General features: G+C 45.5%; 1 protein-coding gene across 1 annotated transcript; it reads right to left on the reverse strand.

The window, feature by feature from the left end:
* Positions 1 to 9301: 9301 nt before the first annotated feature.
* ACAA2 (acetyl-CoA acyltransferase 2) lies at positions 9302 to 20603 on the reverse strand (the record flags this gene model as incomplete). Its single annotated transcript, XM_080972123.1, has 10 exons — positions 9302 to 9955; positions 10517 to 10671; positions 11497 to 11567; positions 12630 to 12759; positions 13984 to 14159; positions 16288 to 16435; positions 16643 to 16759; positions 18117 to 18245; positions 20215 to 20425; positions 20563 to 20603. The coding sequence occupies 10 exons, from the start codon at positions 20601 to 20603 to the stop codon at positions 9871 to 9873; spliced, it is 1263 nt and encodes a 420-aa protein (XP_080828249.1). The 3' UTR covers positions 9302 to 9870.
* Positions 20604 to 21336: the final 733 nt, after the last annotated feature.

Below are 21336 nucleotides of genomic sequence, written 5' to 3' on the forward strand. Positions count from 1 at the left end.
CAGTACATAACACAAACCACTTGCCCAGGCCTTACAACACACTTGCAGGTTGCAACTCATAGGTTGGAAAGGGCTGCTATAGAAAACCTCCCAGAATCCTTTGCAACACTTCACTGGGCTTCTTCCCCAGCTAAGACAATGTGGAAAGGTTTCCGAAAAGTCAGAAGTTTGGAATCCACGTATGTGGCCTCTAGGAAGTGGAGCAGGGGTGAAGCTAAGCATATTGTAAGGCTATGCAGCAGTATCTTTTAAATATTACAAAGGTTGTACGAACATAAAAAGAACATTGAACTTTAAAAATAAACAAATGCCGGCTTGCCTACTCAGGATGGCCAGTGGCAGTAAATTCCAAAAGTTAATTATGTGTTGGGTGACGAATTACTTCCTTATGGCTGTCCTGAGTTTGCTTCCAGCCAAATGACATTGGGTGACCTTGAGTTCTCTGCACTTTCTCTTCACTCGTCTTAATTATTCAAACCTCTTACTATGTCCTGTCTGATTCATTTCTTTCATCTGTAAAATAAAAAAGCTATAAATGCTTAAGCCCTGGGGGATCACCTAATTTTTTAGTTCTGTTCACAAATTTGCAGACCCTCCAAGTGCAAATCCTGGACAGTCCCAGTTTTACAGAACCCATTCTGGTTTCTGAGTTGATCCTGGAATGCCCTGCTTTCCCTTAAAAGGAAAAGGGACCCCTGACAATTAAGTCCAGTTGTGAATGATTCTGGGGTTGCGGCGCTCATCTTTCTTTACAGGCCGAGGGAGCCGGCGTTTGTCCGTTTCCACAGACAGTTTTTCCGGGTCATGTGGCCAGCATGACTAAGCCGCATCTGGTGAAACCAGAGCAGCTCATGGAAACGCCGTTTACTTTCCCGCTGGAGTGGTACCTATTCATCTACTTGCACTGCGTGCTTTCGAGCTGTTAGGTTGACAGGAGCTGGGACCGAACAACGGGAGCTCACCCCGTCGCGACGACCTTTCGATCAGCAAGCCCAAGCGGCACAGTGGTTTAACCCACAGCGCCACCCGCGTCCCTCACTTTCCCTTAGGATGTCCCTATTTTCATCTGAGAAGTGTTGAAGGGGATGCATTTGGTCTTTGGCCACCACGCTGCTTCCCACATCTTTCTCTCCCCCACCCCATAGATCAGCCTCTGTCCCGAGAGACAAAAACCGTGTGCCCACACTCATCTCGCCTTCCCCCCATGGTTTCTGGGTAAAAGTGAGATCTACAGTTGAATTAAGCAAAGCTGTGAAAAGTACATAGAGTTTTTAAGAGGAAGTTGGAAAGAGTGTCATTTCCCGAACTTCCTTTTTTAGCATCTCACAGGACACCACTGAAATTTGGGAGCCCAGACTGTCCAGGACTGGTTGTAAGAAAGCAGACTGGTGTGGCTGGTTGAAGACAGACTGGCATTGATGGAGCAGTGCTCCATTTGCCTCCACCGGGAGTCTGTCATAGGGGGACTCAGGATAAAGGAAAGCCCTGGAGATGTTTGGTTCCAAACTCTTTCCACTTGGTATTTTCCATGTTTCGTACTTAGCTGCAGTGGTTTTAAAACCCTTTATGCTCCTCTGCTCGTTTTTACATTTACCCTGCTTTTCTTCTGTTTCCTCCTGCTCTTACAACATTTTAAGATGCTTGAGCGTTTTATAGGATTCATGGCTTGCAATTATGCCGTGGATTAATTTCATGTTTTTTCTGTTGTGAGCTGCCTTGGGAGGGTTGAAAGGTGGCCTGTAAATTTGGAAATAAATTGTGCATGGAGCCGTTTCCAAATCCCAGGAAGAATGACGCTGGTGACTCTGCTCTTTATTTCATCTAACTAACAAGGCGTCTGACATTTGGTCTTCTTGGTGGCTCTCATATTTCCTGCCGGTGAAATATGGGCCGACTCCTTGGGAGCCAATGCCTGTTGGAGTTTATAGATTAAATCTCAAATTAGAGAGAGAGAGAGAGAGAGAGAGAGAGAGAGAGAGAGAGAGATACAAGCATCTTGATCCATTTCAATCAAGGCTTATTGTTGTTTATTAAATTTGCATACAGTGGTACCTCGGGGTAAGAACTTAATTCGTTCTGGAGGTCCGTTCTTAACCTGAAACTGTTCTTAACCTGAGGTACCACTTTAGCTAATGGGGCCTCCCGCTGCTGTCGCACGATTTCTGTTCTCATCCTGAGGTAACGTTCTTAACCCGAGGTACTATTTCTGGGTTAGCAGAGTCTGTAACCTGAAGCATCTGTGAAATATACTTGGAGTCGAGTGTGGATTTCATGCTCTTTATTTAGCTCATAGTAGCGAGGAATGGAAGTTCCCCCAAACTCTCTGCTTTATATACATTATTTACACAATGGGCCCCTCATGATTGGCTAATTCCGGGATTCTCATGTAGGCCAATCAGGTTGCGGATTCACTTCCACCTGGAGCTGGATTGGGTGGCTCCTGCGGACCAATCAGACTGCTGCATTCTGGATCCTATTGTTCTAGGACCAATCAGACTGCTGCATTTTGGATCTTATTCAACTCAGTACATAACAATCTGTAACCTGAAGCGCCTGTAACGCGAGGTACCACTGTACTGCCCTTCACCCAAAAATCTTGTTAAGTCTCCCCGGCCTCTCAGCAGCTTTCGATACCATCAGCCATGTTATCCTTCTGAGCAGCTGTCCGAGTTGGGGGTGGGTGGCATCGTTTTGCAGTGGCCCCAGTCCTACTTGAATCATGGGTGTAGTGTGGGGGTGCCAGAGGGGCTATGGCCCCAGATTTTTCAGGGGGCGCGAAGCAGATGCACACCCCACAGGCGCTCCCAGTGTAGCCTAGCCCAGTGCGCCTCTCTCGGTGTCATAGTAACCAATGCTCACAGAGAGGAGCACTGGGATGGGCTGCGCTCGGGGTGCTGGTGTTGGGGCACTTACATCACTCCTGCCAACTGCCACATCAGCTGGCTGGACTACCCCCCTCCCCGTGTGGGCGGGCAGGCAGCATGTGGTGTGGGGCCGTTCCGGTGAGGTCGGGGGTGAGGGCTGTGTGTTGCGGCCAGCTCCTTCACCCTCCGTGCCCCGTCTCCCGGTGCTGGCCCCCGCACACTCCTCCGACATGTACCTGCCCACCCTGGGCCCTGTTTGCTCAAGCAACACCACTGACTTGAATGGTCATTTCCAGAGGGTGATGCTTGGGGGTGCTCTTTGGTCCTGTGGAATCCTCAATGTGGGATTCCTCAGGGTTCAGTTTTATCCCTCGTGCCATTTAACATTTACACTAGGGTTGCCATATGTTTGGGAAATCCTGGACATGTCCTGGGGGGGGGGGCAACATGCCCATCCGCTGGGATTTTTACAACTGTAAGCAAATAAGTGGAGGACCTTAAGGTCCACAAACGACAACATTTTGGAGGTCCCAAGTCGCAAGGTGGTTAGATTGGTCTCAGCTAGGGCCAGGGCCTTTTCAGTATTGGCCCCGACTTGGTGGAACGCTCTGTCACAAGAGACTAGGGCCCTGCGTGACTTGACATCTTTCTGCAGGGCCTACGAGACAGAGCTGTTCCGCCTGGCCTTTGGTTTGGACTCAGTCTGACCCTTGTGTTTCTCTCCCCTTACGCTTTTGACTTATGGGCTACTTTTAAAATGAGGCTGCATTTTAAATTGCATTTTAACCTGTATTTTAAATTGGTTCTCCCCCCCCCCTTATGTTTTTACTGTAATTTTACTGGTGTTAGCCACCCTGAGCCCGGCTCTGGCTAGGGATGGCGGGGTATAAATAAAATTATTATTATTATTATTATTATTATTATTATTAGTCTGAATTTTGGGTTTTTTGTTTTTAATTGTTTGTGTTCACGAGCAGCTCAGGTTCAGGCTCTGGCAGCTCCGGTTCTGTTTCAGGCTGTGGCTGCGTTTCAGGCTGTTGTCGTACGTGGCTCAGGCTTTGTTTTGGGCTTGGCGGTAGTGGCAGGCTGGGGGGGGGGGTAGGGGGGGTGGGCTCACCCCAAAAGAACTCAACAACTTACTTTGTCCAGATTTTTAGCTCCGGAAATATAGCAACCCTATGAAGTTACCCAGTTTTTTTGAGTACGTTGCCAGCAATATGCTGATAATACACAGCTCTACTTCTCCCTTACCTCTGCAGGTGTGGCAGTGAAAGTGTTGGATTGTTGCCTTGCCTTGATAACAGACTGGATGAGAGCCAATAAAATGAAGGTCAATCCAGATAAGACTGAGGCACTGTTAGTGGGTGGTTCCCTAAATCAGATGCCTGGGACGTCACCTGTTCTTGATGCAGTTACAGGTGGCGCTGTGGTCTAAACCACTGAGCCTCTTGGGCTTGCTGATCAGAAGGTCAGTGGTTCGAATCCCTGTGACGGTGGTGAGCTCCCACTGCTCTGTCCCAGCTCCTGCCAACCTAGAAGTTTGAAAGCACACCAGTGCAAGTAGATAAGTAGGTACCGCTGCAGTGGGAAGGTAAACAGCACATCCATGAGCTCTGGTTTCCATCACGGTGTTCCGTTGTGCCAGAAGCAGTTTAGTCCTGCTGGCCACATGACCCGGAAAGTTGTCTGTGGACAAACACCAGCTCCCTCGGCCTGAAAGCGAGATGAGCGCCACAGCCCCCCTTTGTCTGGACTTAACCACCCAGGGGTCTTTTACCTTTTTACCTTACACTCCTCAGGTACACAGCTCAGGGTTACTTCTGGAGCCATTGCTGTTGCTTGAGGTTTAGGAGGCTTCGGTGGCACAGTGTGTCTTCCATTAGCTTTGTCTGGCGGCCCAGCTGTGTCCCTACCTGGACAGGAATAGCCTAACATCTGTTGTCTATGCTCTGGTAACTTCTAGGTTAGATTAATGCAATGTGTTATACATAGGGCTGACTCTGAAGATGGTTTGGAAACTTCAGCTGGTGCAGCATTCAGTGACCAGGTTGCTCACCAATGTAATGCCAACCCTGGTCCAATTGCACTGGCTGCCAATTAGTTTCCAGGCCCAGTTCAAAGTGATGGTTTTGACCTATAAAGCCTGAAACGGTTCAGGACTGTAGTACCTCAAAATCGCCTCTCGCCTTATGAACCCTTTGTTCATCATTTGAGTTCCTCCTTTGTGTGCCTCTTTGTGATGCCCTGTGATGGATAACTAGGCGTTCCTTCATCCATGCACAGATCGACAAATGAATGTGAAAAAATCAATTTCTGCAAGCAATTTTTTTTAAATCAGTAAAATCATCATCAGTCCCCAACTCATCCCTTCAAATCTGACTTGAATACTGGTCCAACGCGCCCCCCCCCCAAAAAAAAGAGAAGGGATAATAAACGAAAAATTCCAGTAGCAAGTTCTCTTGCCTGTTAACAGCTTGTAGTTTAGCAAACACCGTGATTAATTTTAGTGGCAGATCATCCCTGGTGTCTATTAAAGCACAGACTCTCATTAACACTAAGTCAATATTATGGGGGACCCCTGTTGCTTAACGAGGCATTTACTGCCAGACTTGACAGACTGTCCCAGTGATGGTGCCCAAGTAGTCACTGAACGAATGGCTTTGCCCCCTCAGGCACAGAGCCAGATCACCGGCTTCCCTTTACTTCATACAAGGAGGCCACTATTGCAAGTTCGCGGAGAGCGCCGGATTGAAATACGGCCAGCATCATGGTGGCCCCACTGTTGTCAAGGTGAACAAAGCAGCTAGGCCTAAACAGACCAGAGCCAAAATACTGTCTTCGCCCTCAGAGAGCCTTTCCTTTAAGTACACACTGAATGGCAGCCAACAGCAGCTGCTCCAGCGAGCCTTGACAAATGCGAGCCACATCTGCTTACATCAGATGTCTGTACTAGCCCTGCTGAAGAGTTGCGGCCATTCCAGAGAGCCTGGCCATATGCCCTGGAGCTGCCAGCTTTGAGTGGAATAGGATGCCCTCTTCTCTTGCTACCCCTCTCCTTCCTTCAAGGAGTTGAGGGCAGCCTACACAGTCTCAATCATACAGCACCCCCCCCCGACCAGCATAAGACTATCAATGGCTACCAGAACATTTCCCAACCACAAGATGTGGGGATGGCCAACTTGGATGGCTTTGCGACCCCCAAGCCAAGGTGGCAAGTAACAATACAACATTTAGAAGACACCTGAAGGCAGCCCTGTACAGGGAAGTTTTAAAATGTTTTATTATGTTTTTATATATGTTTATGTTGTTGTTGTTATTTAGCCGTGTTTGACTCTTCATGACCCCATGGACCAGAGCACACCAGGCACTCCTGTCTTCCACTGCCTCCCGCAGTTTGGTCAAACTCATGCTGGTAGCTTGGAGAACACTGTCCAACCATCTCGTCCTCTGTCGTCCCCTTCTCCTTGTGCCCTCCATCTTTCCCAACATCAGGGTCTTTTCCAGGGAGTCTTCTCTTCTCATGAGGAGGCCAAAGTATTGGAGCCTCAGCTTCAGGATCTGTCCTTCCAGTGAGCACTCAGGGCTGATTTCCTTCAGAATGGAGAGGTTTGATCTTCTTGCAGTCCATGGGACTCTCAAGAGTCTCCTCCAGCACCATAATTCAAAAGCATCAATTCTTCGGCGATCAGCCTTCTTTATGGTCCAGCTCTCACTTCCATACATCACTACTGGGAAAACCATAGCTTTAACTATACGGGCTAAACTATTATGTTAATAATAATACTAATAATACTAATACTACTAATAATAATAATTTATTTTTTATTTATACCCCACCCTTCCCGGTTCAAAAACCGGGCTCAGGGCAGCTAACAACAAATTTAAAACACTTAATTGTAAAAGCAGCATAAAAACATGAATAACAATACAATTCAAATTTCAGAAATCAATTTAAGGGGAAATCTATCTAATAAGCATTAGATAATCACCAGGGCTAGCTGGCTGAATTAGTCCTACTTGAAGCAGCCCAGAGTGGATGGGGCAACCTAGTCAGATGGGCAGGGTATAAATAATAAATTATTATTCTTATTCAAGATGTACCTATTTTCATCAGAGAAATGTTGGAGGATATGCCAGTGCTGTACCATAGAATTGTAGAAGGGGCACCAAGGGTCATCTAGTCCAACCCCCTGCAGTGCAGGAAACTCCGCTAAAGCATCCATGGCAGATGGCCATCCAATCTCTGCTTAAAATTCTCCAATGAAGGAGAGTCCACAACCACCCGAGAGAGACTGTTCCACTGTCGAACAGCTCATATTGTCAGAAAGTTTTTTCCCTGATGTTTAGTCAGAATCTCCTTTCTTGAAGCTTGAAGCCATTGAGCACTGTCTTCCAGAGAAAGCAAGCTTGCTCCATCTTCCATCTGACAGCCCTCGAGATATCTGAAGATGTACCACAGTAAGTCCATACAATACTTAGGCACACAATGTGGGGAAACGCTTTAGGACTGGAATCCGGGCAACAAGTTTTGTTTTAGTTGCTCTCTTTTTCAATCATCATCGTTTGGGATTGCTTGTTCTAGGTCATCTGCCTTTTTCAACCGTGTAAAACAGACAAATCAATCTCCCAACCCAAGCCAGAATAATATTATACAAAGCAGGAAAAATATTGTAATTGGAAGAACTCTTTTAGATACAAGAGTTCCTTTTAGTGAAGTCGTCCAATGGCTTACCTTGTAGCAACGCCAATTTTAAATTTATTTTTTTTAAGAGAAGAGGTCCTGCAATACGGCTGGCAAAGTGGCAGAATGAAGTTCTTCTAGCTCTAGACAGAATCGGTGGGATGAGTAAACCATGTGAGATCGATACTGCAGGAAGTCTTGTTTGGATGCAGTGGTGTGAAAACAAAGAAGCATATTAAAATAAGTTTATCCATGGAACGTTACCAGTCCATTATTCTATTATGGCCAGCATCAGAGGCACTGTTCTGCTATAGACATGACAGTGTATCCCACCTCCCAATGTACACCACTGTGATTTTGTGCAAGAAGAGTATGGATGCATGTATGAAAAATCATTGCAATAACAATACTTAAAAAATTCTTTCAGCATGGCTAACTGCTCTTTGCAATTCCCAAATTTAAGGCTTTGCAGTTGTAGGGTTTTGAAGAAGGAAGCCCTGTTACTTGAACATTGAGCACACCAGTGCAAGTAGATAAATAGGTACTGCTGTGGTGGGAAGGTAAATGGCGTTTTCATGCGCTCTGACTTCCGTCATGGTGTTCTGTTGCGCCAGAAGCAGTTTAGTCATGCTGGCCACATGACCTGGAAAGTTGTCTGTGGACAAAACGCCGGCTCCCTTGGCCTGAAAGCGAGATGAGCGCCACAACCCCATAGTCGCCTTTGACTGGACTTAACAGACCAGGGGTCTTTTTTTACCTACCCTTGATTAGGTTTGATCCAGCAGGGATCACCTGATGTTTTGTGACAGGGATGCCATTGAGACAGGGATGCGCAAAGCAGAAAAATACCAGCTGATCTTGAGCAAGGCAGCCAAGCCATATGCCACATGCAAAGGCAGGTCCTTCTAAGGGGTTAGGGTCTCCGATCAGCTTGACTCAAGGAAGGAAGGGGGGGGGGAATCCTTACTGCACCAAACTAAATATGGCAAAGAGTCAGTTCCAGAGTTGGGTCAAAGCTCACTCAGCGTTAAAGGTAAAGGGACCCCTGACCATTAGGTCCAGTCGTGGCCGACTCTGGGGTTGCGGCGCTCATCTCGCTTTATTGGCCGAGGGAGCCAGCGTACAGCTTCCGGGTCATGTGGCCAGCATGACTAAGCCGCTTCTAGCGAACCAGAGCAGCGCATGGAAACGCCATTTACCTTTCCGCCGGAGCGCTACCTATTTATCTACTTGCACTTTGGCGTGCTTTCGAACTGCTAGGTTGGCAGGAGCAGGGACCGAGCAACGGGAGCTCACCCCGTCGCGGGGATTTGAACCGCCGACCTTCTGATCGGCAAGCCCTAGGCTCTATGATTTAACCCACAGCGCCACCCGCGTCCCCACTCAGCGTTCCCCCCCCCAAATAAAGTAACATTAGGTGCCCCTGCAGCTCATGTCCTGTGGAAGGCTGTCATTCGCCACAGGAACAGGGAAATAAAAAGTTCACATTCAGGGGGAAACCCTCTGTTTCCATAGTACAGGTCGGAAATGAAGGACGCTTCCCATATGGATGCACTGCTAACCAGCTTAAAAGGACAAAAGCCTCTGCAATGTGGTGAAAATGCACCACCTTGTGGCTGGAGATGATTCTTGAGAAGCAACACTATTAAAAGGATGCCAGATACTTTGAAAGAAAACCACCAGGTTTGGCGCAAATGCAAAGAACGCCTTATGTTCCAAATTTAAACGACATCCAAGCTTTACAAGACGACAAAACTAGAATCATTTGGTTATTTTTATTATTATTTTATCAGCTAAAGGCACACTGATTTTGTTACACTTTGTTCCCAGCTCTTAACACTGCGCAGCCGGTACACACACACTTTATGCAAAATCCATTCAAGAAAAACAATTTTGGCAGCAATGTAAAATCCCTTCCCCACCTGCATTTGCAGAAATATTCCAGTGCGGTGATCTAACAGCTTGGAAGACAGCATTGATTGATAAAATAGCAGGCTTTGGTGTAAGGCATAGTTAGTAGATACTTGGCATCTTAACATTTGTTCAATAAAATTCATACTTAGAAGTCACATTTTAACTCAGCAGGACGTACAAGATAAGTGGAGATTACAGCTAGATTCACACAACTGAATTAGAGATTATCTAGTTATAGTCTTTTTTCCAAAGAAGACTTTGCAATATCCCCCTAGCCTGCCAGATGGTCCATACCAGTCTGTTTCATGGATTTGCAAACAAGTGAGGCCATCTCCTCCTCCTTCTCTCTAAATTCTTCTAGTGAGCATGTAACAGTTGGTGGAGAGTCCATCCAAGATTCTCGAATTTCCTTTAGGCTGTCTTCTCAATGATAACAGCTATACCTTGGCCTCCTCCAATGCAAGCCGAACCGACTGCATATTTACCTCCACGGCGCCTATAAAAAAACGAGAAAGAACAAACAAGAAAACAAGTTATCAAGGCATCGTGACTCAAGCCTTGCCATCCTGTTCTGAAAGACTTTTAATTATTTGAGTTCTACCGTTCCTTTCTTTTGCTCCACAGGATGACATCTATGGCAAGGACTGCCAAGCACACTGCACTGCGATGCCTTGATGTTGGTGGGAAGAGTGTTTCCTACAGCAGATAAGCAGCCTGACATACTTGCTGGAGGGAAGGGAACACACAGCCATACTGTGTGCACCAAGCTACACTCCTTGTGAATCTGAGCCAGACTGCAATTAGCAAGCTAAATTCTGTTTATTTTTATCTCAGCTTCTTTATACCAGTTCCGACTATTTATCCATCTAGCCCACTATTGACCCCAACTCTGAGCTCTCCAGGTCTCACGTGAAGGTCTTCTTCTCCATGACTTCCTACGTCATCTTCTTAAAACGCAGATGCCAACCATGCTCTTTTCCAAGCATGTATTCCACAGCATTTTAAAAAGCAAAACCGAGAAGCGTTCCCAAGAGGTTCCTTCAGGCTACTCACTGACCTTAGTTCGTGAACCAGATGAGCAGTGATCCTTGAACCCGATGCCCCCAGTGGGTGACCCAAAGCAATGGCTCCTCCACTGACATTTGTTTTCTCTGGGTCCAGATCCAAAACCTTCTCTACTGACAAGTACTGTGGAGCAAAAGCCTCATTGACCTTGAAACATGAGAGAGAAAGGGGGGGAAAGTTGGAAACACCTATAGGTTGGACTGCTGTAACATACTCTACTTGGAGCTATCCTTGAAGACAGTTCAGATGCTTCAAAAGTGATGCAAAAAGCAGCTTTCGCAAGGTGTGGGTGAGCAGAAAACCACTGGTCAAAAGTATATGTGGTTTTTTTTTAAATCAAAATGAGAACATGACAGGTCAGATGCAAACCCTGCTTTAAACCTTTAACTTCCCAACTTATTTAAGAATGCCTGTAACCTCTTTCTAACTCATAAAACTCAAGGTGGCAGACCTGAAAGAATTAATAACATAAATTGCAAAACATATACTAAAAACACAACCAAGTTCCAAATAAAATATCATCCAAGAACTGAAGGGAGCAAAATAAAATAATAATAATAATAATAATTCATCTAATATTCATGCCAAATGTTGGCTTGAACCAACAATAAAGAGGTGTTGAAATGCAACCAGGGAAATAGCTATACAGATCTCCTGAGTTCCAGTGTTTGAAGGCTGCTTCCAATAAGAGATGAACAATCTTCAGCAGCCTGTACTTAGACCCTGCCTAACCCATAGGCAGACCAAAGACTGCACTTAATAGTTCACTTTTAAGTGAACGTCACTCGACTATAGCTTATCCCGGGAAAAGTTGAGCTCAAGTTCCCATCAGTTCCAGCCAACGTGGCCAATGGATCAGGGATGATGGGAGTTGTTTCCAGCAAAATCTGTAAGGCCATAAATTCCCCACCACCTGAAGGCCATATTAAGGTATTGTTTCATTTGTTTTGGGTTCTGCACAGCTTTCCTTACCTCAACTAAGTCCATGTCTTTCAGGGAAAGGCCAGCTTTCTTCAGGGCTTCAGTAATAGCAGGCACTGGACCTTTGTTAAAAACATACACATGCATGAGGGCAAGTAGAGAACTGATAGTTCAGTGCTTTATATACACACACACACACCAAGAGTGGGCAACCTGGTGCCCTGCAGATGTGGCTGGACTACAGTTCCCATCATCCCTGACCACTGGCCATGTTGGCTGTGACTGATAGGAGTTGCAGTTCAACAATGTCTGGGGGGGCAGCAGGTTGCCCAACTATGATATGTCCCCCCACTCCATTAAAAAAGAAAAAGAAAACAGGGAAAGGCAACTTTATTCTGTGAACCGCCCTGAGCCCTGCAGGTATAGGGCGGGATATAAATTTAACAACAACATCTAATATGCCCACTCACTTTGTTCCAGAAAGGGTACTCTCCATTAGGATTCTTCTTCTTCTTATTATTATTATTTATACCCCGTCCATCTGGCTGGGCTTCCCCAGCCACTCTGGGCGGCTTCCAACAAAATATTAAAATACAGTAATGCATCAAACATTAAAAGCTTCCCTAAACAGGGCTGCCTTCAGATGTCTTCTAAAAGTCTGGTAGTTGTTGTTCTCTTTGACATCTGGTGGGAGGGCGTTCCACAGGGAGGGCACCACTACCGAGAAGGCCCTCTGCCTGGTTCCCTGTAACTTGGCTTCTCGCAGTGAGGGAACCGCCAGAAGGCCCTCGGCGCTGGACCTATTAGACTAGTTACTTAAAGATGTCCCAGAGACTTACAACAAATTTAGAAACATGAACATAAATCATATAACGGGTCCTGAGGGTCATCCAGTCCAACGCCCTGCAATGCAGGAATCTCAACTAAAGCATCCATGGCAGATGGCCGTCTAGCTCTGCTTAAAAACCTGGCTCCAAAGAGTTGTCAGTGAAGGAGCCAGGGGGACCTCACTGGGGAGAGCTTTCCACAGATGGGGAGCCACAACTGAAAAGGCCCTGCCCCTTGTCATCCTGCTCCGAGGCTCCCTTAAAGAAGGGCCTCAGGATTTCATGCTGTTGCTGCAAATCAGGATTTGCGTGGGCCACCTTGCACACGCTGGGAAAGTCCCCAAGACTGTAACTTACCAATGCCCATGATGTTGGGGTCGCATCCGGATGCATGGTAGGCTACTATTCTAGCCAATGGCGTGAGGCTGTGCTTTTTCAAGGCTTCTTCACTCGCTATGATCACTGCTCCGGCCCCATCACATACGCCCTAGAAAGAGAAAAACAGACACTAAATCTGCGGCTGAGCATTGACAAGAGTTTGCCCTGGATTAGATGTTATGCGGACTCAAAAGGGCAGCTTATTGAAATAATTGAAATACTTTATTGTCACTTGTACAACTTGTATACAAGTGAGATTACACGAGCACCCCCCCAGCTCTCTTAAGTCTTAATTCCCCTCATTTACTGACGCACACCCACCAAACCCAAAAGTCAGTTGCCCTGTTGTTATCTTTTCATTCAGCAGCCTAACAGCCCATGGATAGAAGCTGTTCTTTACCCTGTTGGTGCGACTAATCATGCTTCTATATCTTCTGCCTGAGGGCAGGAGATCAAGAAAGTGCCGGCCAGGGTGTGAATCATCCCTGAGAATTTTCCTCACTCTCCTGTGGCAACGTTCTTCCACTATTTCATCCAGCGGATTCACGGGACAGCCCATAATATCTTGTGCTGTATTCACCACCCTCTGTAGGCACTTCCTATCAGATGATGTCAGAGCAGTCATCCTGGGCCATAAGAACTGGACTGCCCAATAAGAGGGCCATTCTCGAGTAAAACTGATCAGTGGCAGAGACATATATGACTTAGGTCAAGCTTAACCTCCACTATTAACACTCCGGTTTTAAGAAGAAGAGGAGTTTGGATTTGATATCCCGCTTTATCGCTACCCGAAGGAGTCTCAAAGCGGCTAACATTCTCCTTTCCCTTCCTCCTCCACAACAAACACTCTGTGAGGTGAGTGGGGCTGAGAGACTTCAAGAAGTCTGACTAGCCCAAGGTCACCCAGCAGCTGCATGTGGAGGAGCGGGGAAGCGAACCCAGTTCACCAGATTACGAGTCTACCACTCTTAACCACTACACCACACTAGCTCTCAAGCAGAAGTGGTTGGATGGCTGTCATGGATGCTATGGTTGAGATTATGGTTGAGATTCTTGTAGCAGACTCGGCAAATCTCAATTTCTGTAATGTTACTGCTTTTGCAAAAATGGCATCGCTTGCAATGCTTTATTAACTGCACCCCAGAGCTGGCTTGTTGTGGGCAAGGATAGCTGACTAATAATAATAATAATAAATTATTTATACCCCGCCCTCTATTTCATATGGTATGCTTTTTTAAACAAGAACCCTGAGTAATCTGACTTCAGCTCCAGGGAAAGGAGCCACATCTGAGCAAATCGTTCTTAGATCAGGATTTTAAGCTCCCTGGCTCACCGAGGCATTTGCAGCTGTGACGGTCCCATCTTTCTTGAAAACTGTAGGGAGCTTTGCCAACTGTTCCAGAGTCGTCTCCGGTCGAGGGTGCTCATCCCACTCCATGCTCCGCTTGCCTTTCTTGGTTTTCACTTCAATAGGAGCCATTTCAGCTTTGAAGTGTCCGGCTTCTTGGGCTATAAAAACAAGAAGGCCGACGTCAGTACGTCACAGAGGGAGAACCCAAAGAGATCAGTCGGTGATTAAAAGAAAGGGGCCGTGCCTGAGGTAGATGACAAAGACGACACCCCTTGATGATAATAATCAGTGCTTCTAGAGAATCTTCTAGAAAAAAGGGTGCTGGGACTCACCATGAGCTTTTTACAGTAAGTGCCACAATTTTAGCCAGTGCTTTCCTTCTAGGAAAAAGGTGCTGGTACTGCGTATCTTTGAGCACCCCCAGAAAAAAGACCACTGATAATAATAATTTTATTATTTCTATGTTGCCCATCTGACTGGGTTGCCCCGGCCACTCTGGGTGGCTCCCAACAAAATACTAAAAACACAATAGAGTATCAATCATTAAAAACTTCCCTAGACAGGGCTGCCTTCAGATGTCTTCTAAAAGTCAGATAGTTGTTTATTTCCTTGACATCTGGAGGGCGTTCCACAGATTGGGCGCCACTGCCGAGAAGGCTTCCTGCCTGGTTCCCTGTAACCTTATTTCTCGCAGGGAGGGAACCTTCGGAAGGCCCCTGGAGCTGGACCTCAGTGTCCGGGCAGAATGATGGGGGTGGAGACGCTCCTTCAGGCTGAGGCCGTTTAGGGCTTTAAAGGGCAGCACCAACACTTTGAATTGTGCTCGGAAATGTACTGGGTGCCAATGTAGATCTTGTAGGCTTGGTCTTATCTGGTGCTTGGTCTATGGGGTCTCCTTCCAGCAGCGACCCCTCTAGATGGTTGGTTTGATCAGACTTGTGGGTACTTAAGAGCCAAGAACAATGACGGAGGGCAAATAGACCAACTGCACGGTCTGTGTGATCTCTGCTGTATGTTTTGTTGTTAGAAACTGCCGTGTGCATAGTACAGTGGTACCTCTAGTTACAAACTTAATTCGTTCCGGAGGTCCATTCTTAATCTGAAACTGTTCTCAACTAGAGGTGTGCTTTCGCTAATGGGGCCTCTTGCTGCCGCTGCGCCGCCAGCACACGATTTCCGTTCTCATCTTGGGGCAAAGTTCTCAACTCGTGGTAATTCTTCCAGGTTAGCTGAGTTTGTAACCTGAGGTGTTTGTAACTCGAGGTACCACTGTAACATAGAAAGGCAGTACCGTGGTACCTTGGGTTAAGAACTTAATTTGTTCCAGAGGTCCATTCTTAACCTGAAACTGTTCTTAACCTGAGGTACCACTTTAGCTAAGGGGCCTTCCACTGCTGCCACACGATTTCTGTTCTCATCCTGAAGCAAAGTTCTTAACCCGAGGTACTATTTCTGGGTTAGCGGAGTCTGTAACTTGGAAAAAGAGAGAATACAGCATAGAGATAAAGCGACAGGGACAGTACAGTGGTACCTCGGGTTACATACGCTTCAGGTTACATACGCTTCAGGTTACAGACTCCGCTAACCCAGAAATAGTGCTTCAGGTTAAGAACTTTGCTTCAGGATGAGAACAGAAATCGTGCTCCGGCAGCGCGGCGGCAGCAGGAGGCCCCATTAGCTAAAGTGGTGCTTCAGGTTAAGAACAGTTTCAGGTTAAGAACGGACCTCCAGAACGAATTAAGTACTTAAACCAAGGTACCACTGTATACAAATTAAAAATGAAATGAAATGAAAAATGAAACTGCAAAACGGTGCCTAAGGAACCACATCTTTGCAAAATGTGCTGCCTGTAGAAAACTGCAAGCACTCTATGGCACTTACTCCCTAGCAAGTTACACGGACAAGCAACGTGACACAGTTTTCCAAAGCAGATGCTGAAAGACAGCATTGGTTAGGTTTTGCTCACTATTTTTTTGTGTGTGTCAAGCCTGAAAGAACTGGCCAGTGAAATTGGTTAACATTTGCTCATCTTAAAATAGTCAACGTTTTTAGTCAAAACAGCCTTTTAATGCTGTTTGGGGGAAGCTGGGAGGAAAGGGAAAGATTCCTCCTCTCTTTTTCCTTGCATTTTGTTTTCTTCATGAAAGAGCATTCCATCACGCAAGTCCGCAGCTTGGAGTGGTGCAGCTCAGAGATAGGTCTACCACCTGCCACTTATGAGAACTAGGCTTCCCTTTGAAATGAATAATGCTATTGTACGTTTTTAACCCTTGTAAATCCACTGACCAGATTTCCACCTCTGCTGTGTCTTTAATGCATAGCGGTCACAGTCTTCCCTTGTGATGTTGTATTTCGCAGCAAGGTTTTCAGCCGTAACCCCCATAGGGGTTTTAATATGCAGATCTGTCAGCCCTGCCCACAGTGTGTCTTCCAGCTGCAAGGGGGATGAAACAGACAACGCAAAAAGATTAGTAATACCATTACAAGATTTTGGGGGTAACGAATTCAGTGCTTGTAGGAAAAAGCCAAACAACACAACACAACACAACCAATGGCCAGCTTCAGGAATGACTACCAGGCAACAACTACCAGATATACACAAAGCTGCTGAGAGCAATGGCAAAGCATCCAACGCCTGTACCTTGAGATCGACTCCCAATTTTGTTCCAAAGCGGACATTTCGGACAGCATATGGACTTTGGCTCATACTTTCTGTTCCACCACACAGCACTACCTCCGATTCTTTGAGGCAAATTTCCTGTTTCGAGTGGGAAGAGAGAGAAAAAGCTCATTAGGGATTTTTTTATTTCACCATTTCAGGTTAGTAGTGTGCGTCGGATAAGTGCATCAGAAAACACCTCAGCTCATTACAGATGAATCTGGACCGAGGAAGGCCTTGGCAATACCAATTTACTTTTGGAGGGACAGCTGGCCAGTGCATGAAGGAAAAAAATGCTACTCCTCCACACCACCTTTCCTCAACCCTGTGGGTGTTGCATGAGGCTCCAAAAATTGTGTACCTGCACTAGGAGAGTGGCTGTCTATCATCCCCAAGATCAGAGGCAGAATACGACTGATTACCAGTTGCTGGGGGAACAATAGTGGGACAGAGCAACTGCTTTCTTGTTTTGCTTGCAAGTTTCCCATCTGCAACAACGGGACTATGCTGGACTAGTTAGTCCTTTGGTATGATCTAGCAAGGCTCTTATGTTTCCTAATCACTTTGCTACTACTTTGCAAGAGTTTTTGCTTTAACGGCACGGGCTTCTCCAAGAACTTTGCACTGGCTTTCTTTTCTTTTCAGGCACAATTAAGAGTTTATAGGGCCTTCAACAGCTTGGAGACCACCTCCTTCCATAGGACAAGCCCTTTTAAAGTCATCACCTATGTCATAGGTGGTGGGAATCTCTAGCTCATAGGCTCAATGGAGGTCCCAGGGCCTCTCTATCAAGCCTGCCAGACGCTAGGTGGTCCCCTTGTGTTGAGTTTAGAAATTGAGAGCACAAAGAGGCAATTATTTGATGGCACTTGCTTCCTACAGAACTCCATGTCATTGCAGACTCACCACAGTCCAGGTCTGAGCACATTTTGTAAACGATATAGTTTGTGCCTGTTGGGCTGGCCAAGCTTTAATTGAGGAAATGGATCTGAAGAAGTGAGAATATTATTCTGCTCTGTTGTTTTGTTTTCTCTTTCATCACCAGTTGTGTGAACTGCTTTATAAAGAAGTACAGTGGTACCTCCAGTTGCGGACGGGATCCGTTCCGGAGCTCCGGTCAGATCCCAAGGTTTCCACAACTGGAGGGATTGCTTCTGCGCATGCGCACACGGCAGTAGAGCTCTTCTGAGCATGCGGCGAAACCCAGAATACTTGTGGGTTTGCTGCGTGCGTATCCAGAGGTACCACTGTAGAGTAAGCCATTCACAGTAATGCCCTTGTCTCCACTTTGCAACTCTCTGGTTATTATCATGCAATTAAAAAGAAAGATGGGAGTATCCAACACATTTATTATTTTCCCATTTCTCAAGTCTCTGCCTGACTTGCACTGGACAGCTGGGCTGATGGAGGACAGGAGGAATTTAGCAATGGGGTACCGTAAGAGCAAATCTAGTACCTGGCATCCGTTGACGATGGACTGGAAGCCTGATCCACACAATCTGTTGACTGTTAGGGCAGGAACTGGGATGGGAACTCCAACACGCAAACCCACATGCCGCGCGAGGTAAGCAGCATCCGCAGAGCTCTGCAAGGAAGGGCAGACGTACCACTTGGTTAATGGTGCTCAAAGCAAGAAACGCAGGTAACGCATAAACTGCAATGCTTGGAAGTGAGAAAACATACAGAGGATCGGCCTACAATGGTTGCCATATTACAGACTTGCTTGGAACTGCTGAACAGAGTGAAACTAACTCAGTTTAAGCACGTGTAGGATCGAGCTGCATGTAACTTTAAAGGAAGTCTAGGGCAGGCATAGGCAAACTCGGCCCTCCAGATGTTTTGGGACTACAATTCCCATCATCCCTGACCACTGGTCCTGTTAGCTAGGGATCATGGGAGTTGTAGTCCCAAAACATCTGGAGGGCAGAGTTTGCCTATGCCTGGTCTAGGGTGACAGCACACTCAAATTCTGTTGCAAGGGGTAAAGATGGGTCAGATAATGTTCCACTGGCTAATTTGGAACTCCCCTCCCTCTTTGGAACATTTCCCCCCCGGAGGTGTGGATGGCAATGTTCCATTGCCTCGTCAAACCCTGTGTTATCCCAGGCTTTTGGAGTAGTTGCATCAGCCTACTCTGGAGTTTTATGTTGCCCTATTGCTGATTCTGTTGTTTGGGGACCTTTGGTGAAAAGCAGCCTAATCATCTTAATAAATAATCACGGTGGAATACCTCATGCCTGCTGGGATGCTGGGGGAAATAGCCTTGCAGGGAAAATCTGAACTCCTGGGAGGCTGAGTTCAGCCTGAAGGATGGCAATTTCCCACCCCTGGTTTAGGTTACCACCATGAAAGCCAGTTATATGCTGTGATGTGAGGTGGGAAATTTTGTGTCCCACAGGTTCAAAAGCAACACTGAATGGGTGACAACCACAAATACAGTATTAAGCAAGCCTGTCACTTTCAAAGTTGTAATTAATGTTTTTCAGGTGTTTATCCCTGGCAAGTTATGTGAGTCAGCATATCTCGTGCAGTTCTTTGGATTAACAAAATTTATTGGTGTGTCAACAGTTTCCAGTACCTTTGTTTAAATTTAAGGATTGTGGGGTGGAAACAATGTAAGTGAAGTACATGTGTTTGTATTTAAAATTTACAAGTATTCTAGTCATATTTCCATAAAATACAGCATTTAAGCTGCATTAAGCACAGTTTAATTTCACCCCTAAAATAATTTAGGTCCAATACTTGAGTTGTACCAAGAAATAAAAATAACATGGGACATGTTTTTGCAGTTTTCTTACTTAAATACAAATAAAATAAACATGTTCAATTTGGCATCATTTTTTAAAAAACTGGATGCAAAGTAAAAATCTTCCCGATATAAATTACCCTATGCAAATTATCCTAGGATACTAAGAACCAAAGCTTTTCTCTGCATAGGAAATTCAGGAAACACCCACACCATAGGCAAAAGTTTAGAATATAGGGAAAGGCAGGTCAAGGCTTTGGTTAGCAGTTATATAAAGTTATATAGTTATATAAAGAGCTTCCATTTTCACTGTGTTAATAAGACACGTGAACTTGGGTTAAGTTACTCTAAATGTCTTTGTTCATTAAGGACTGTACTTGTTATATGCGCACAGAAAAAAATGAAAAAATTGTAAAGAAAGCAAAACACATTCTGTAGGGTGCAAAAACATATTTACACGATCGTATGCATCTCATTCCTACCCCCAACAATGCCAGCAGGGGCAAATTCAATGACATAAAATACTCCAAGGGAAACTGTTTTACAAGTGACTTGTAATAATAATAATAATAATAATAATAATAATAATAATAATAATAATTTATTTATACCCCGCCCATCTGGCTGGGTCCACCCAGCCACTCTGGCCGGCTTCCAACAAAACACTAAAATACTAGAGCTGCGGTTGTTCCAGTTTATTTCTAGCTCCTCTGGAATGGGGCAACAGAGCAAACGTAGAAAGAGAAAGAACGTTAGCATGAGTGCAACAAGTGGATTTGCCAGCTGGCATCTTCTGTGTCCGACCAACCTGCATGACATTGCCCACAACCACACTGTCAATGATTTCGGGAGACACTTTGCCAGCAGCCAGGGCTGAGCGTGCTGCAATCTCTGTTAAGTCTGTGGCAGTGAAGTCCTTGAGCAAGCCTCCATAAGCCCCAAATGGAGTCCTCTTGGCAGAAACAATGAATACACCTGGAATGGAAAAGATGGAAAACGCAATGATGAGGTACAGGAAGCTGTCTTATGAAAACTATTGGCTCAGTGAGCACAGTATTGTCTGCAATACTGAAGTGGGGCTCCAGGGTTTTACTCAGGGGGTCTTTCCCAACCCAACATCATGTGTGCACCAAGCACTGAACCTGGGGCCTTTCACAAAGCCATGTGCTCTGCTAGCAAGCCTTTCAAGATGACCATCTGTTGACAGAAGCCCATGGAGATAAATGAAGGCTTAAGATCCTACGCACCCCCTTCAGTGAATACAGCCGTTCTGCTTCCAACAACTAAGTATTAAGTAATACGGAAGTGATACAAAAACAAGCCTGCTTTCATAGTTAATATTTGCTTAAATTGGGTCCAAAGTATTTGCTTTTTGAGGAGCTGTGTGGAAAAGTGTGCAGTCATCACCAGAGACATCAATTCCCTGTAATACTCATTACTGACAAGGTCTTTACTCCCCAGAGTCTGAAGAAGTAGACCAAAGGCCTATTAGGGTAAATAGACCAAAGGCCTATTTAATCCGGCATCGGTTTCTCAGAATGCCAAAAAAGATACCACAATCAAGCCATCAGCCCTCTCCCAGCATGTTGTCTCTGATCCTGGAAGTAGCATATAGCCCCTTATACTCCCTGAAAGGAGCAATTTCAGACTCAAAGGCTGCAAGCTGTGCCTTTTCTTTTTTTAAAATAATATTTATTAAAGTTTCACAAGAAAAAAACCACATTAGTAAAGAAAGAATTAACAATAAAAAGAAAAAATACAAAGTAAAAAAAGAAAAAACAATTAAAAACAATTTCATCTTTTCCTCACTTCTTTTACATTTACTTGTTTCCCGGACCTCCTCTTACCTCCCTCTTTTGTATTCTAATTAAATATGTTAATCCAACAATTCCTTTCCCTCCTTTTTAATCCTAATCTTTAATCTTGATAT

This window comes from Podarcis pityusensis (genome assembly GCF_964106645.2).
Source record: "Podarcis pityusensis genome assembly, chromosome: 11".
Classification (NCBI taxonomy): domain Eukaryota; kingdom Metazoa; phylum Chordata; class Lepidosauria; order Squamata; family Lacertidae; genus Podarcis; species Podarcis pityusensis.